At 34.3% G+C, this 17,493-nt stretch overlaps 1 protein-coding gene across 4 annotated transcripts in view; it reads left to right on the top strand.

Annotated features, from left to right (window-relative positions):
• The window catches only part of cwo (transcription factor cwo), a 63,612-nt gene extending 46,445 nt beyond the window's left edge, over window positions 1–17,167 (top strand). For 2 of the 4 annotated variants that reach the window (XM_069847172.1, XM_069847174.1), the window contains 4 exons: window positions 3,430–3,619; window positions 6,416–6,634; window positions 8,770–9,000; window positions 11,737–17,167. In XM_069847172.1, the coding sequence (XP_069703273.1) occupies window positions 3,430–3,619; window positions 6,416–6,634; window positions 8,770–9,000; window positions 11,737–12,740 (1,644 nt within the window). In that variant the 3' untranslated portion in view covers window positions 12,741–17,167. Of the gene's footprint in view, window positions 1–554; window positions 783–843; window positions 1,340–3,429; window positions 3,620–6,415; window positions 6,635–8,769; window positions 9,001–11,736 lie in introns of those variants that run through there. The other 2 variants (XM_069847171.1, XM_069847175.1) reach the window with 2 other exon arrangements.
• Window positions 17,168–17,493: the final 326 nt, after the last annotated feature.

Genomic DNA, 17,493 nt, shown 5'->3' with positions numbered 1-17,493 from the left:
TACAATTTATTATACATACAATTTAGTGTCACGTACAAATAGCCGGAGTTCGTTAAATTTATTTATCAATATATTTAATGAATTGCGTGGAATTTTGTAAAATGCATTGCAAATTTTATGGAGTTCATCACTATTCGTGTAGCAGCAGTGGCGTTTGTCGATCTGTGTTTGAGTACATAGCATGGCTCAGGAGTCTTGGAGTGGCTATGGAAAAGAAAGATAGAAAATAAAATCTGCTGATCTGGTATTGATATACGTATAAATTGTAGTTTTTGTACTTTATTTTATTTCGAATAGTTTTTAACAATCCATTACAGGAAACATAATTTCAAATATAGTATTTGATTGTCGACAATTTGCGTTAAAAACCGATTCACTTTCGTTCAGGTTTAAGCCGCATAATCGAGATGATTCTCTCAATATGATTAGACATACTGACTGAATTCGATTACTGTCTGTTATACATGCAAGTGTGTGAAATTGGAAGCGCGGCGAGTTATCAAAATTATCTGCAGACAACGTGACGCAAACGGCGGGACCCCTCGTCTGGGGCACGAGCAGCGAGCGTGATGCAGCAACGTGAGCGCTGCCATCTAGCTCTTTTTATTTATAAAGCTAGAGCGCGTCCTTTGGCGAATCAGTCGACAAATAGCAGTCGTTGTGTTCAAGACTCCCGTGTCACCATGGTGACGCACAACGCGACTATACTGGAACAGCATCTTCTCTTGGCGGGCGATTCGCCAGTAACGAATCAGCGGAGGAGGCGTCTGCTCAATAAAGAGGTACGAAGGACGAATCGTGTGTCTCTGCACGTGATCTGGCACAACGTATTATTATTGTGATATAAGTGAACGAAAAAAAGCAACAATGTGTGCAGTGGATCCCTTATGCAATAGTGAAGTTTGCAAATGTTTATAGTTTTGAGACGTTCTGGTGATTTGCGTACGCCCCTTGACGATCGGTCCAGTGTGATATTATTAGGTAGAGATGGTAGATTTTCGCAATCACGATAAATGCGAAATGTGCTGAAATGCTGCCAAAAATGAGTAGTAATGTTATGTTTAAAAGCATGTTAAACATTACTGTAGTTTCTTTAATCCGCGAAAGTAGTACAAAGTGCGAATTGTGTTATAAGAGCGAAATTACCGACACACAGGTTCTTACATTTTTTCAAATAGTTTAGTGGCCCCTCCATGTTGGCTTTTACGGTACAAGAAAGTCACCAGATACTATATTTGTTCTTAACTGTACCGTTATGTCCAGTTTTCAATTAATCTGTCTGGTGCTGGTAGTAGAATATTGGCTGCCTGTGCGATCTCTAGGTCCAGTGTTCACTATGGTATGTACGCTTTGTGGTAGCGGACGATTGTGATTGAGTGGGCCTAACGAAATGGACCGTGATAAAATCACACCTTATCTTTGACATGTTTCTTAATGTTCACAATTCTGCAGTGCTTGGGAAAAGTGACATAAGTCAGTTTCCACAAATCTTTTTTGATAATTTATTGACAACTTACACTGGTTTATGTCGATTTGATTTTTTTCTGTATGAATTATTGTAATGGGAGAAATTCTTATGTATTTTTTTTTTCCAAGCGAGCAGATGTTCCGTAAGTTGTCAATAAATTATCAAAAAAGGTTTGTGGAAACTGACTTCTATCACTTTTCCCGAGCACTGCAGAATTTTACTGTAATTTTATATGCTCCTTTATTATTTATTTATTAATTTTAAGAATAACTGAAAATCTGGAAAATGTATTGTTAACACACTGATGATATTGAATTTGTACTGTCAAACTTTCCTTAAAAAATATTTCGACATTAAAAATGCTATAAAATGCAATATGTATAAAGTGCTATATTTGTAATTTGTTGCTAAAATCTACCATCCCTAATTATAGCCCTACTACAGTAAAATTCGAATATATAATTGACATAATATATCATATTATGTAGGTAATTCGAAACCGGACAGTTACGTTGTATGTGAGTTTTAAGATATGCGTCGTAACGTGTGGAATATATTCTGCCAATTGATCAAGCTTTTATTCTATATTTAAACAAATTAGTAAATAATCACTGAATATTGAGATTAGTTTGAAACTGTTGAGTTTAAACTACTTTGGCAAATAAAAACTTGAAGTCTTGTCTGAGATTATCTGGTTTCGAAAATTCTCCGTAATTAATTTATGTTTCAAGCATGCAAAAATTTAATCTGGCAATTCGGAAAAAAAATTGTTCATGATTTTGATTTCGAAGACTTTTGGTAATATCTCTCTCACGTTTGAACAAAGCGATGAAATGATATTACGCATGCGCTAGGTCTCTTCTTGATTTACTTGAAGCAAGATCATTTCAGTAGATTTTGGCAAGGGTGTGCAGGTAATAATTTAACAAAAGGCTCGTAAAAGAAAAAAATAGAGAGAGAGACAGAGTGATGTGGCCAGCGTAGAGCTAAAGAGGAGATGGAGGAAACAATTTTATTGTAAGGTTACCATAACGTCCGTATTTTGTAGGGACAGTTTGTATTTTAAGACCAGTGTCCGTATCGTATCATACAAGAGAAAATGACGAAATGTCCTTATGGAATATCGGAGAATGTTGTTTTTTTTTAATGAAATGTCTATGAATGAATTTTTGACATATTTTTTTCTTAGTTGGTTATTTAACGACGCTGTATCAACTACTCGGTTATTTAGCGTCTATGAGGTCCACCTACATGTTCAGGATATCCAACACCGACTGCATTATTGCTCTTTTTCGTAGTTCCTTAACCTTCAGGTGACGACAAAACATGAGAGAAGTTGGAAGGTAGTTAAATCCAAAAGGCATGCGTGGTCTCACTTTCTTGCAGGGTTCCCGGGAAATATGAAATAGATCTGAGTTCCATTCAAGCTTGTTGGCTACATGTCAGATTCCATTGTCCCACTGAAGGTTCTTGAAAAATTTTGAACGTGGAAAGCCCAAAAGACAACGTAACGTACAAGAAATATACTGAAGTTGAGTAGAGGGGAATATGAAAACTATAGCTAAGTTCTAGTCCTCAAAACATAGTCTCTTCAACCAGATGGTCAGATCACGACAGCACTAGTTCTTACATTTTAGCTCAAGACTTAAGTGAGTTCTGTCCTAGTGAGTTAGGATTCAACAGTGACTCTTGTGAACTCTTGTCATCATGGACAAGGCATTGACAGTAAAAACAAAATGTTTGCTTAATGGTTGAATTTTGAAAACGGCTAAACTTGCAAGTTTCCGACAAATAGATTATTTCTGTTGACTGTACAAAGAGCTGGCTCAAGGAAATGAACTTGCTTAGATTCTTAATAATTCATTATTTTCTATTTAACGAACTGTAATAATTTTTTGTCATCGAATGAATACTGTAAATAAAAATACATTTGAATAACGTAATTATTTTCATTATTTCAGGATCCAATGTCACATCGTATAATAGAGAAGCGACGGAGGGATCGTATGAACAACTGTCTGGCAGATTTGTCGAGACTTATACCAGCAGACTACCTGAAGAAGGGACGTGGCCGAATAGAGAAAACCGAGATCATAGAAATGGCCATCAAACATATGAAGCATCTCCAAGCACATGCCTGTCGTCAGTTAGGTGATTATTGAAATTAGAGATAAGCTAACTATTGTTACTTAAAAATTTTAAAATGTTTAAATTGCTTAAATTAATGTAACCATTTGTTTCTTACAACCTAAAAATAAACAATATAGGAGGAATTTAAATTATTTTAACTGTTCTCTCTACAGTTGTAGACAGTAATCATGGGTTGGAGGATGAGAAAGGGTTTTAAAAAATTGTAGGACTTTGTAATACTGAAAACTTTATTCTAATTCTCGAGGTAATTTTCTTCGCACTGTTAAATCTAAAGTTTAGTGAGGTCACGAGAAGAACGACTTTGATTGTTATCTGCATAATTGGCAATAAACATAAGAAACAAATACAAGAGCACAATGGATATTTTTGTGCATGCTTAGCATGACTGAAGAAGGCTTTTCCTGCCCCCCCCCCCCCATACAAATGTGGCCACTGAGGAGGAAGGGATTGTCATGGTAATATAAAATTAATGGTAGCAGAATTGTATTTTCATATTTGTAGGACTTGTCAGAACTGTTCTTGTAGTGGCCTAATGTAGCTATCTGAATAGAATTTCAATTTAGCAATTGAGTAGCAGGCCTATGTTAATATTAGTAGCAACTGATTTTGCATTCCTAGGAATAATAATAAAAAGGCTAAAAAAACTTAAAGTTTTGGGCATGGTAACTTTAATGTTAATGCCACATAATACAAATTGATAAACTTACTGTACTATTCTAAATTCTTTCTCAGAGTACCAAGTACTTTGTGTCATTCCACCAGTGCCATTGTAATCCCGCAGGCAACAATGCATCAGTGCTGGACAGAACCTTGAATGAACTTCGGTACATTTAGCAGTGTTGCCAACTTGGGAGTTTCCCCCCCAAATTTGGTGGAAAAAACTTTTCCAGGGGGAGATTTGTGGGGGATAAAAATGTTAGGGGGATTTTCATGGGAAAGATAAATTTTGGAGGGTTTTTTGGGAGTATTTCTCTAAACTACGTCATTAGGATTTATTTTTTAAATTAATTACAGTGAAACTACTGTGTTGTGTAATTGAACAATGATTACTGCATGATCATGAATCCTCTCTTCAGCTGGTATCGCATCTTGCAAGCATGTTTTCTCACTTGCTTTCTTTATTATTCGTATTATATTATGACGCTCTCTCCCATCTGTCGTTGCATTGCACACGTGTATTCCTTGTCTTGTTTAAATCATAGCCTACACAACAATAGTGTGTGCAGTAAAATATAGTTAAACAATTTCTCTAATCTAAATTTATGCTTTTGATACAACTGATTTTCATTTCTTTTATATTCTATATCTATGTTTTTTTAATTAGATTTCATTTTATATTAAATATTATATGCATCAGTTGCCAGTCATGTGAGCTATGAATAACTTTTTATGAAACTAATATTGTCTGCTTGCCCAAGTAAAAGTCAGCACTCAGCAAGATGCAAGTGTTTTATGACTTTCAGTGTACTATGGCTGTTGTCCCAATGCGTCAGGAGTGAATCAGTTTGTAATGCGAGGAAGAATTATGAGAAATCCAAAGAAATTAAATCATTAATTTAAAATAATTATTTTTTGTACTACCACGTATAAATATCAAATCTGTAACATAAGTCGATACAAAATATTAACTTACTTTTCAACAGTGGATTTGTCTCCCAGAGCTTTGAATATTTTTGAACATATTTTCCTTTTTTCCTTGAATGCCATATTTGAACACAGTGTGCAATTAAATGGAAACGCAAACACTTATAAATCAAATTCTCAAGAAATCGTCTTCCAGTGCAAGGACATACAGGATTGTACTGTGAGTGTTCTATTCTATTGCATGATCCGTCCAGATTTTTAGGCTTTTTTGATAGGCTGATGATTTTACAGCAACTCAAAAGAAAGTGTGGTGGCATTAGACCTGGAGAACATGGTGGCCAAAGTCCTTGTGAAATTATTCTTTCACTGAAAATTTCACCGAGAAGTCGCATAGAGTGATGAGATACATGGATTGGAGCATTGTTCTGTTCGAAATAAGCATCTGTGATTTCAGTTTAATTTATTTGAGCAATAATAGGAAACAATCTCAGAATAGTACACATCAGTATCTACTGAACTATAAAAACACAATGGTCCTATTATTCGTGAATGAAATATCACTATCCATCTTCCAGAGTTCTGTGGATGTAACGGAGTTTCTTTCAGAGCATATGGATTTTCATACGACCACAAACGCGTGTTTTGTGAGTTAACATAACCCGAAACCACACTACAGCTGGAAAAACACATTCTCCAAAATCTAATCTCCATGCCGATTAAGAAATCTTTTCAACCGTTCTAAATATGACTGCAAAAGTGCTTCAATATTGCAAACCTATATGAAAGGACTCCAATACAGAACGTGAAGAAAACAACTTTGACAAAAGAAATAAAACTTAATTTACAGATTGATGAATTCACATTGTTATAATTTTATGATACTGTATATAGAAAATCTAATTGAATCGGTCGGAGCTAAAAGGAACTAAGTCAAAATATGCAGTTTTGTGTTATGCAACAATTTGAACAACAGATGTCATGCACATCGAACGGTGGATGAAGGAACTAAGACTTTTAATTATTCTTTTGTCTTCTATAACATAAAAATATAATATTTGTGTTATTAGTGGAATGTTTTTTGCTTTTCCTGAAAAGTTGTGAAAAGTGACTTAGTTCCTTTTAGCTCCGACTGATTCAATTGTAATTTTAATTTATATTCTTTCAACAGACTTTAATTCCTGATAATGTCATCCTCGTATTTTTATGTTGCAGACACATGTGAACTTGTCCAACAACAAAACCAGGAAGAAGCTAGTGAACAACATCCTACAGGAGGTCCCATAGTAATTGAACACTACCGATTGGGATATCAAGAGTGCCTGTCAGAAGCAATGCATTTTCTTGTCGAAGTTGAAGGTTTCTTTGCTGGCGACCCTCTCTGTGTGCAACTCATTAATCATCTACAGAAACACTGTGACAAGATTCTCAAAGGCGAGTAGAAAATGACTTTAAAAGAGATGGGTAAATCCTTGACAGTGAGTCTGCTTTACCCTGTTTTCTGCTATGCTTACGCCTTGCTGTATTGTAGTCCCTTATATTGAAGACTTAGACTTAGACGAATTTTATACGAAAAGTAGAAATAATTCTATCTATAATTATTAATTTTCCTTAGCCAAACATTTTTTCCATAGGTACTAAGTAACCAATCTCATTTATCCGTTTTTTCTGCATAATTAAAAAAAAATCATTTCCTTTCTTTAAGACTAGCGCATCATTATGTGCTTTTGATTTTAAAGCAAATCTCATTTATTCCTTTTCTAAAAAAGTATATTTCACGTGTTTTAATTTTTGGATAAATTGACCCGTAGACATATTAATAATAATAAATAACCCATGGTGCTACAGCCCTTGAATGGCCCAGACCGACCAGCCGGCTACTGCTGGCTTCAGATTCACATGCCGAAGCAGAGATGGGCGATCATCCAACCACAATAGAGGATCATGTGGTTAGCACGATGATCTCCTTAGCTGTTATAGCCAGATTTCTTTACCTATCATAGTTCCCCAAGTGCGTCACAATGCTGGATGGGCACTGGTCCCATACACTGGACGAAATTTTATGAGAAAATTTCTTCCCCCATGAGAACTCGAACCAGCACGCATTCTGTAACACGAGTTCTAGGCAGGATGTCTTAGTCTTAGACCACGATGCCACAGTGCAGGACTGACCTGTAGACATTGAGTATGAAAAAGGATAGGATCAATAGTTTAGGATAAATTGCTATATCCAGACAAACAAAAGAACAAATAAAGAAACAGGTGGCATGCTCAGAGCTAATTTTTCTTATCAGAGGTGCTGAAAACATATATTTACTAGTCCACAGCTTCTTCAGATAAACATTTCAGGACTTAAAGTAATCTAGATACTTGAATTAGTTTGAAAAATCAGCGTATTTTTAACAGAAATAAGAAAAGTGATATACATGATTGCAGAATTTTTCGTGCTATATTTCATATATTATTACAATTTCTTTCTCACTAAGTAGGCAAAATTTCTGAATTGTTAATTGGTGATTGCATATGGTTGAGGGGTGGGGGGGGGGGAATTGAGAGCATTCTGTTTTGTTATTATGTACTGTAAATTAGAGCAGATAGAGAATTTCTTCAGTAGAAATTTTATAGCTGTGAAAAACGAGGTCTTTAAGACTATAACAGTGAATGATTTAACGGACCTTCACATCATAATAGTGTAACTGCTGCATTAAGTATGTAATGACCATTGGGGTAGTCTCGGAGTAACGAATAGGACTCTTGATTTGAGATTGCATTCGGGCGTGGGTTCGAATCCTGCCTGGGTCGATTATCTGGTTGGGTTTTTCCGAGGTTTTTTCCAAAGCGAATGTAAGGTAATCCCACAATGAATTCTCGGAACTCATTTCGCCAGTTACCATTTCGCTATTACCATTTCCACCGACACTAAATAATCTCGTAGTTGATAGACTCATTATTAAATCTGTTGAAAAATCATACGTATAAGGAATCATAATGTGTAATTTTATATGGATCATGTGAAAAAAGACAAAGAGGAAGGCAGAAAATAGGAAAGATTGGAGAAAGCTGAGTTTGCAGTGAAAGACTTTCCCTTGGGCAGAACACTGAATGAATGAAACGTATAATTTAATAACACCCATGTTCGTGACTGCTTTAATAAATGTAACGATTTAACTGGTGAAGTAAGATATAAATCTGCATGTAATTTTCAGTCATATCACTAGTAATTAAGTGCATTCGGTAAATTACAAGTACCGGTATATCATAGTGTAAGTTACATTTATAAAACATTTGCCATTTTTCACTGTCCATTGTGCAACTCAAACCAAGAAATGGATTCGGAACACCTAAAAATCTGTGCTTCAGTGGCTGGTCATGATAATATCTTTGAAAAATATTGGAGTGCAAGAGGTCAAATTACTTTATTGTCAAACGCCTCGCATTAGAAAACAACAACAACATTTATAAAACAATAAATACTGTACCGTAAATCATTTGTAATAAAAAAGATTGCTAATTTTAAAAACGAGACAATGTGCAGATGTATTAATATAGATATTTTATCTTTGCTATAGGTGATAGGTTGAATTTTCCACGAACTCATCATGGAGAAACAACAAGTACGTCATCAAACAGCAGTGGTGGAGGAAGTTACAACAATCGTCATAGTAGTATCATTCCATCCGGACTATCTGGTTTCAGCTCAGGTTCTCCTAACTCCGGATCCTGCAGTGATTCTGGAAGGACGGATAACAAAGATGTTGGAATTGCCACCAGCATTTCAGCACAGACTATCCCTGCAACAGGTACATTGTTGTCCCAGAATTATCAGATATTACCAAAGTATTTCTTTGTGAGATCCTTTGAAATTAGTAAACAATGCATGAAATATTATTAACTGTAGACTATTCCTTGTCCTATTGTAAAGATATAAGCCTCATTGTACAGTGTTGCAACAAACATATTATTATCATTATGTAATGCCACGAGTGATTTTGAAAAGTGACAAACGATTTTACTTTGGGAAGTTCAAAATTACGAGTTTTATTTGTTAGGACTATTTCTCGTATAAAACGAACTAACAGACCTAATAAAATAAGATGATAATATGTCAGTACTTACAATAAATTATATATCGTTAAGATAACATTGGTCATTGCAGCTATGACCTTGTGGCTGTCAACACACCGTACTGGTACTAGCAAATATAAATTGAAAGTGACGTTGAGATTGTAATAACAATCCAATATAATATATTCTCTGTCTTACCTTTTAAATTAATTTATTTCCTTGTTTGTTGCTTGGCCAAATCTTTCAGACGCCATATTGTTGTTTGAATCTAGCGTTTGATTTCACTGCATACATGTTATACCTGATCAATAGGGAACATGAAATAATTAATTGCTGAGCATTAATGTAGTATGATCCACATTTACCGATTTAGAGGGTCATGATTGGTTGATATATAACACTTTGTTAATGATTGGTCTATGTCAAATGACTAACATAAGTGGAATAGTCTTCCTAATCTAATGGATCATTTTTAGTTTACGAGTCCTCTTCCGATTGTGTGAGTTCATTCACAGTCACCTTGTTTTTAGTTTTGCTCGTAGAAACAACATGAGAAAGGGTCCGAAAACAATGTATATAATTGAATTTGGCCAGCTTCACAAAATTTATAGTTACTTCTTGACCTCATTTTACTCAAGGACACATATTGAGAGAGGTCATAATTGAGTTCTTGTTTTAGGTTTTAGACCTGCTGTATACGACTCAATGTTTGAGAAATATACCTCTTTTTATAACTTTCTTGGGTATATTGATTTTCTTAAAGTAAACAGTAAGAGCAACTCTATTTTGTTAAAGATAATTTTTCTTGCTCATATACTAAAGAAAACTTTCTGAAGAAAAAATTAAACAACGTTAAATAAATTTCGGTCCAATATTACGAAAAAAACTATATACGACCCCTGTTCAAATAAATAAATAAATATATATATATATATATATATATATATATATATATATATATATATATCAGATTAGTCATTCCCATGTTATAAAATGGCAACATAGAATGAGAAAAACTATCAAAGCCTCCACCATCGAAAAGGTATTTTTGGTAACACTCACTAGATGGACGTGTAGTTGCTCCATGCAGTTCCATAAGGGTTATAACGTGACTTCTTTTGCAGTCGCTAGATGGCATCATAGTGAAATTGATAAAAGTGGTTGCCTTGAAAGTTAATTAGGCTGATCAATCTGTTATATGTGATCAGGGGTACCACGAAATGAGAGAGGATGGTTTAGTTTTCAATGTCACTTAAATGCAATGATTAGTCTATTTAGTTTCTTCTATTATTCTTATTCCATCATTATGTCTGTTATAGTTTTTTCATACAATAGTTTTGAATTTTAATGGTAATAGACCTACATATCTTTAGCTTAGCTGATAACAGAAATGTATTTCTGGGATGCCTTCTATATCCCTTTCCAACATGTCCATACTGATTAACTACTGGACAAAGTAATTCGCTTTTGGTTGACAAAGATTTTGGATTGTCATATTTAAAAAAAATAGTGAAAGGATTAGGATCACTTTCATGCAAGATTTCTAAGTAAATTATATAAGATTCCATTGTTCTTGTAGAATACTGCTAACAATAAGTGTCAAAAATCAGACTTAACATGACACGATTAAAAACTATGAGCAGTTCCTTGTCATTCACGAGCTATTTTACTAGCCAGTCTCTCCAGTCTGGGGTTTGAGGCATGAAACCAAAACATCAGACTCGTAAAAAGTTTCGAGAGGTGGGTGGCATTTGGATTATGAGAAGCAGCCATGGTAGCTTTAAAAACTTTTTTAAATAATATGAAATGAAGAATTACGTTACCTCCATGTTCATTTTGTGTCCTTATGATGACCTTAATATTTTTAATTTATCCTTTAGTGTTGTTACTGGAACATGTTGTCAGCCTTGATGACGTAATTGTTACCGGTACCATACATTTTGTAGATCATTTAATGATGCTTTATAAACTGTGCAGTTATTTAGCATTAGTGGAATTGACACTCGCTCTTGAATTACGCTGATGGCATTGTCATGTTTGTCCATACTTCATTGCTAGCTGTGGGCTATAAATTTGTAGATGAAAAGAATCTTAAGTATTACTGTTGGGCCTATATTAAAGATTTACTGCATATCATATATCCAGTTGTTCATGAATAAAAGTTAATAAAGACAAAATTCCATGTCCAAAGGTATCATTAATCGTTTTCAACTATTGATGTCATTATGGTAACTGTGATAACGATTGTGAAGGCCTTTGGTAGAAAAGAGTGGAAATATGTAGATTCAGAATGTCACTCCATACGCTTGGAGCAATATTCGCTAAATGTATTAATAGGATACGTACTAGTTGCAAATGGCTACCAGTATTATATTAAGTAAGCCAAGATTAATTGAGAAAAGCCAATTACTTCATTCTCAAGTGCTCCATATTGTATTTCATTCGACCCACGAACTTTATCTTGATTACAGAAAATGGTGAAGATGGTTACTGTGAAGATTCTCTTCTAAACATTAATGGTCCAAGTCAACTCAGAGAAATGCTGACGAGTTCAAATCTGACATCGCTTCAAACAAGCCAGGCTACAACAATCATGACCAGGACACCACAGACCAGCATGGCTTCCAACCAGTTGCTGCAGCGACCATCTTCTCCTGTCCATTCTACATCAAGTGCCCAGTATTCCTCTGCATTGGGGGCTACCAGCTCCAGTACAGATCAGAGTGGAGGAAACTCCGCTGCTGCCCTATACAAGTTTAAGAACAACATCAAACAACGCTTTACGGCTGAGCATCATGTAGAAGATATTAGCAGCAGGAGACACCATGATGATCCACCTGTACCTCTTTCTGCACCTACAAATGACCACTCAGCGAATAACTGTTCAGCAGGCATTAAAAGAAAGCGCTATTCAGTGGACCCAGTGCATGAACACATTTCAGGGAACAGTACAGTCACGCTGTCGTCAATGGCGAATGTTAAGCGACGTGACAGTGAAACATGTTCCATTCCATCCTCTCCTCCTTCTCCCCCCCTGTCTAAGTATCCTCCTCCTTCACCTTCACCAGATCTTGCCAACAATCCATCATCTCCGCTGCCTCCACCTCTCAGATCATTGTCCAATCCCTCATATGGAGTTCCTATTTTTGCTTTACATTCGAAAGGCTCATTCTATATACCCTTAACTTTAGATGCTGAGATTTTAGCGCCGTATTTGGCAGCAATTGGATTTGGGTCTGACGTGAATGGAGTTCAGAATGGAAATTCAATGGTATCAGGTTCAGTGGTACTTCATCCTGTCACAATTTCTGTAAACTTCCAGCAGTCAAATTATCACAGGGTTCCTCATCACCATCAACAACATTCGAGACAGCAACATATGAACAACTGTTCGTCTGTGACAACGTGGAAGAATGAGCTGAATTGTATTATACCTATGCCCAAGTGGTCGGTGTTCTCACCTGATAGAAATTAAGCTAATCTCAGAGACGATTTTGAAGATCATTTACCTGTAAAGGTTCTGCAACTTTGTTTCGGAAAGAACATTGCAGCCTGCTTATGATCTTTAATTATGTAACATCTTAGAGACTAATGGAAGAATATGTTTGTAGGTACCATTAAGGCATTGCTCAAACTCGTATCAATTATATTTTGGTTGAATGAAGAGTTTAATATTGTAAAAAAACACAGAATTCTAGTTTAATGTACAGAAGATGTCAAACAGAGTGACAGAGAAGCACAGTGGACTTTAACAAAATTTATTTTCTGAATTATGCATCGTGTAATGTGATCGTCAGGAGAATTGCTTTGAGAGTCTCTGCAGTGTTTCTAACAAATACCATTCAGCAGTACACGACACTTGGAGATTCTGCCTAAGGCGCAACTAGGCTACATGATATCACGTTACAAAGATAGTGTAAACAAAATCATGTAAAGAATAGGCAGAGCAAGTTTTGAAACTTTTTTCATAGGAACTGTCAGCGTCGCTATTTTAGCAACCTATGAATAAATTTAACAATACTGCGATAGGCTATATAAGTACTATATACAATTAATTTGAATGCCAGCCATTTTTAAAAATAGCGTGTCTTTAAATCTCCAAGCTTTGAAGTGTTAGCTTGGAAGAAAGTTTAATTAATTACTATAAAGTCTGAGTTATTAAGAGATAGTTTTATATACGAAAATATCTGGTGACGTAATTAATATTAGTTAAATACTGGTATTTAGAGAAAGCTTGAGTTTATGAAGATTGTGTATTCAGAACTGATTTAGTTACATAGGATATAACGAAATATTTTCCTAACCAAGACATTCCCTGTACTTCGGCAATGAGGCAAGAATTGTTCAGATCTCCTCCTCTTCCCTCACTAATAGGTTACATATCTTGGAACATTCTGAAATATTAACCTTGCAACTAAGAATTTCGGAACGAACATATTTATTGGAATAGGCCTATCTTCGACTGTAAAAAATATATACTTTTCCAGAATTATACGTTTACTTTTAATAATAATTTTAAGTTTATACCATTTAAATTAATTTGTTAGAAAATTTTGAAGATAACATCACACAGTGGAATCTGAATTATATGTACCTGATTGTAGGGTGCTCTTATTTGGACGTCATTTTTGTTGCAATGCAATATAGAAAATAGTGGCAACAAGCATTACATATTTGTATGTTTCTATTCAGTCACTTCTACTGTCTCATTATATGAATAATAGATAAAGTATTGTGATACGACAAAAAATATATGTAGAGATAATAATAGGAATAGGTATATATTAAAATATGCCTAATAACGAAAGGTGGTCTTTGACATGTGACTTCCAGTTTGTCTGTATACCATTTATCTCAAAATCGATTCAGTGATTATAGGCCTATGCATATAAAGGTAGAATCAAAATCTTGCTAATTATATAAAATTGTAATTTTATTTCGTAGTTATAGCACAAAATGTCTATTCTTGAAAATATATATAATGATTGACTTATTAATTTTTTTCTATAAGAAAAGTAGAGTATTTGGCTTAGGTCTGGGCCAATAAAGAGCATGTATGTGTGGCAAGCAATGCACTGTGTGTACAGCATCAATTTCAATCTGTAATCTTTACATAGTTCAACCTATATAACTTTTGTTAATCATGGCATGCATACAGATATATTTTTATTTTATAATAAGTATTAACCCATAAGGTTTCAGTCTTGAGTTTAATAATTCTTTCAAAGGCATGTTGGGTCTGATAAGTATAATAATAAAATTACAAATATGTATGGATTTATTTCCGTCAGAATTGCTTATCAATAATCAAAATTTTTTATCTCGTTGTACATTTAACCATCAGCACATTGTTTGTTTTTTCTTTACTTTGTATGGTTTTAAATTTTATGTTACACGTATGTTCTTAATTGCATATGCTTACACTGCCTACCATATTAACTTTTTCAAACATTTTAACGATTGTATTTAAACCAAAAATTATAAGTGTTCATTATGTGTTATTGGTTCGATGAGACCTGAGGATGCCGTATTCATGGCGAAAACGTTCGTCGGTCATTATGTACCATTTCATGTAATAATCTAATGGTTTAATTTTGATTATTGATAAGTAATTCTGACGGTAATAAATCCATACATATTTGTAATTTTTTTAAGTTTAATAGCTGTATTGGACTGATGTTTTTGAAAGGTCTACTTCCTGTCAAACAAGACATAGGAGATTTCTTTGGACATCATTTCAGTGATGCACCATTATTATCGAGTTTTTATTCTACTATAACCTTTCGTTTTGGCTTAGGAATTCTGATGCTTAGTGGTCCTGTTTCTCTTAATCTAAGAACAAGTTGAATAATTTCAAAGGAAAAATTGTTCTGGGGCCTGGGAAGAACAAGTGTTTGTTTCTCTACTTGCAACTGGAATGTCAGGGTATTTCTCTCTAAATTGCCTACACACGTTTCGACACGAACCTGTTTTCACGAATGTGTCACATATAAAAATTATTTGTTCTAACACAGTGTTTCTTAAACTTTCTGATTGATGAAACCCCTTCTTTCCTCACATTACTTTAGCGCGACCCTTTGGCCTAACTAATGACAGCAAAGACTCATTCCAACGAGGAATGAATAGTGGACAAATTAATTCTCTTTCATTCTGTTATATCGAAAACATGTTGCCTTCCTTAGGCAAGGAGAGGGGGAAACTTCATAGCTAATATAAATTTAAAAAGAAAATAATTTCATTATTTTTATTTAACTCAGAATAGTCGGATGTTTAAATTTTCATAAAACAACTTTTACAAATTACTATTATTATTATATTTTTATTTTATTTTATTTTTAATGGTCCCTCATTAACTGCTCTTTGGCATACCAGAGGGGTGCAGCCCCTGCCAGTTGAGAGTCACTGTTCTAACATGAACTTTTCGCCTGGTATTTCATTTATCTAAGAATATAATTTAATGTGCACACACTGAAATTACATTTTAAAGAACTAACACTATACTGCATTCCATAATGTCTGACAGGCAAAGTAAACATTGCCGGCAGAGGGAGGGAGAAAGATAATTACTATTCAACATACACAACACGGCTTGATTTTTAAGAGATTTATCACACTACACAATGGAGACAACTATGGAACTAAACTGCACGACATACACGCGCATTATGTGACCTTGAGGTGGCGTGACATCAGCTGACTGCGGTTCAGCTCACTCTTTCAGCCCAAACCCAAAGCAAATGCTCTATACTAATGAAAAACAGACCAAGCCTGCTTCAAAAAAATATATTATATTGCATTGGTAATTAAAATAAAAATTACGTCACAAATTGAAAATCTCTTTACACAAATGTTTTGAAGTTACATAAATGTCTATGTTAGATATTTGGCACAAGTTATTTTAAAATTAGCCCTTTAAGATTAGATAAAGAGTGATATTGCATCTTGTTTTTAGTAAGCATTTGCACGAAATGCTTACACACGTAATAGAGGTACGTTTATCTGTAGCTCCTTCCTTTATTCAGCTCGTTTGACACTAATTTTAGAGAACTGGCTGTTTAATCATTATTGTGTAAATGTATAACAAGGAAGAATATACAACTTACGTAGCTCTGTTTCACTATTGGGAATACCGAGGAAGTTTAATTCAGGTTTCATTGTAGGCCTACTTCATGTACCAAGTTTTAGTAAGTAAGACAATAGACACAAATATCTTGTCTTTGTTGTAATTTGACTTTTTATTTTTAGTATAAACAATATGAACCAAATTTTGCAGAGTAAGAGTAAGTGTACTAGGTAGAATCACTGTCAATGTATTTTCATTTAAATTTGTTGCTACTTCAACTGTCTTATTATATCCTACACTGAAATAAGCCTTACTGCGGACCTAATGTTCGGACAGGAGCAGCTATGGAACCAGACTGATTTGTTTAGTATTTAAATTGTTTATACATTGCAGCAGGTTTTTCTGTTGTTCAATGATAAAAAGAGATTGTGATATTATTATATAAGTGGGTTGCATTGTTACACAGTTACTGCATACTTGTTGATAATCTATATAAAAAGAAACACTGAGAATAGTTTATATGCATTTAAAATGAACTGTGTCTTCTGTGCGAGTTATGTGAAGAAAAACTGACAACTCAGGCTGTGAAGTGTGACTAACTAGGTTTTATAGGTATAAACAATATAATATGTATGAAGTGACTGAGCAGTCAAAGTAAGCTGCATTATTTTAAGATTTTTACTGCTGTAGAAACAGTTAAAATCAGTTCTTGTGAACATCCCAGTTTGATGGGATCTCCTCTAACGTATGTTATTAGATGTGTACTATTGAGTTTTCTATGTGTATATATTTGTAACTGTCAAGAGTATATATTAACATAAAATCAAACTTGAAACATATGTTTAAATTTATTCTATCACTATTTTTTATATCCATACCAGTGCAGTTCGCTGCACTTGTTATAAATAAATATCATTGACTTTAATCCATTATGTTTCCAAATACAGCTTTGTTATTACTTAGCGAATAATTAGCTTATTATAAGTTGTAAGTCGATTGCTCCGAATTATTTTCAAAGCTGTATTGAGTGAGACCTGACTTATTTTGCATACCAATCTTCATAGAAATCTGTTCAATCATTATCGAATGAGATGGTACCAGTAACAAACATACAGACAAACAGACGTATAAACAAACATTTTAAAAATGCGATTTTCGGTCTCAG

This window comes from Periplaneta americana, chromosome 15 (assembly GCF_040183065.1).
Source record: "Periplaneta americana isolate PAMFEO1 chromosome 15, P.americana_PAMFEO1_priV1, whole genome shotgun sequence".
In the NCBI taxonomy this organism is placed as follows: Eukaryota; Metazoa; Arthropoda; class Insecta; order Blattodea; family Blattidae; genus Periplaneta; species Periplaneta americana.
Note: the sequence above shows the minus strand (reverse complement) of the source record. Positions and strands in the feature narration are given on the sequence as shown.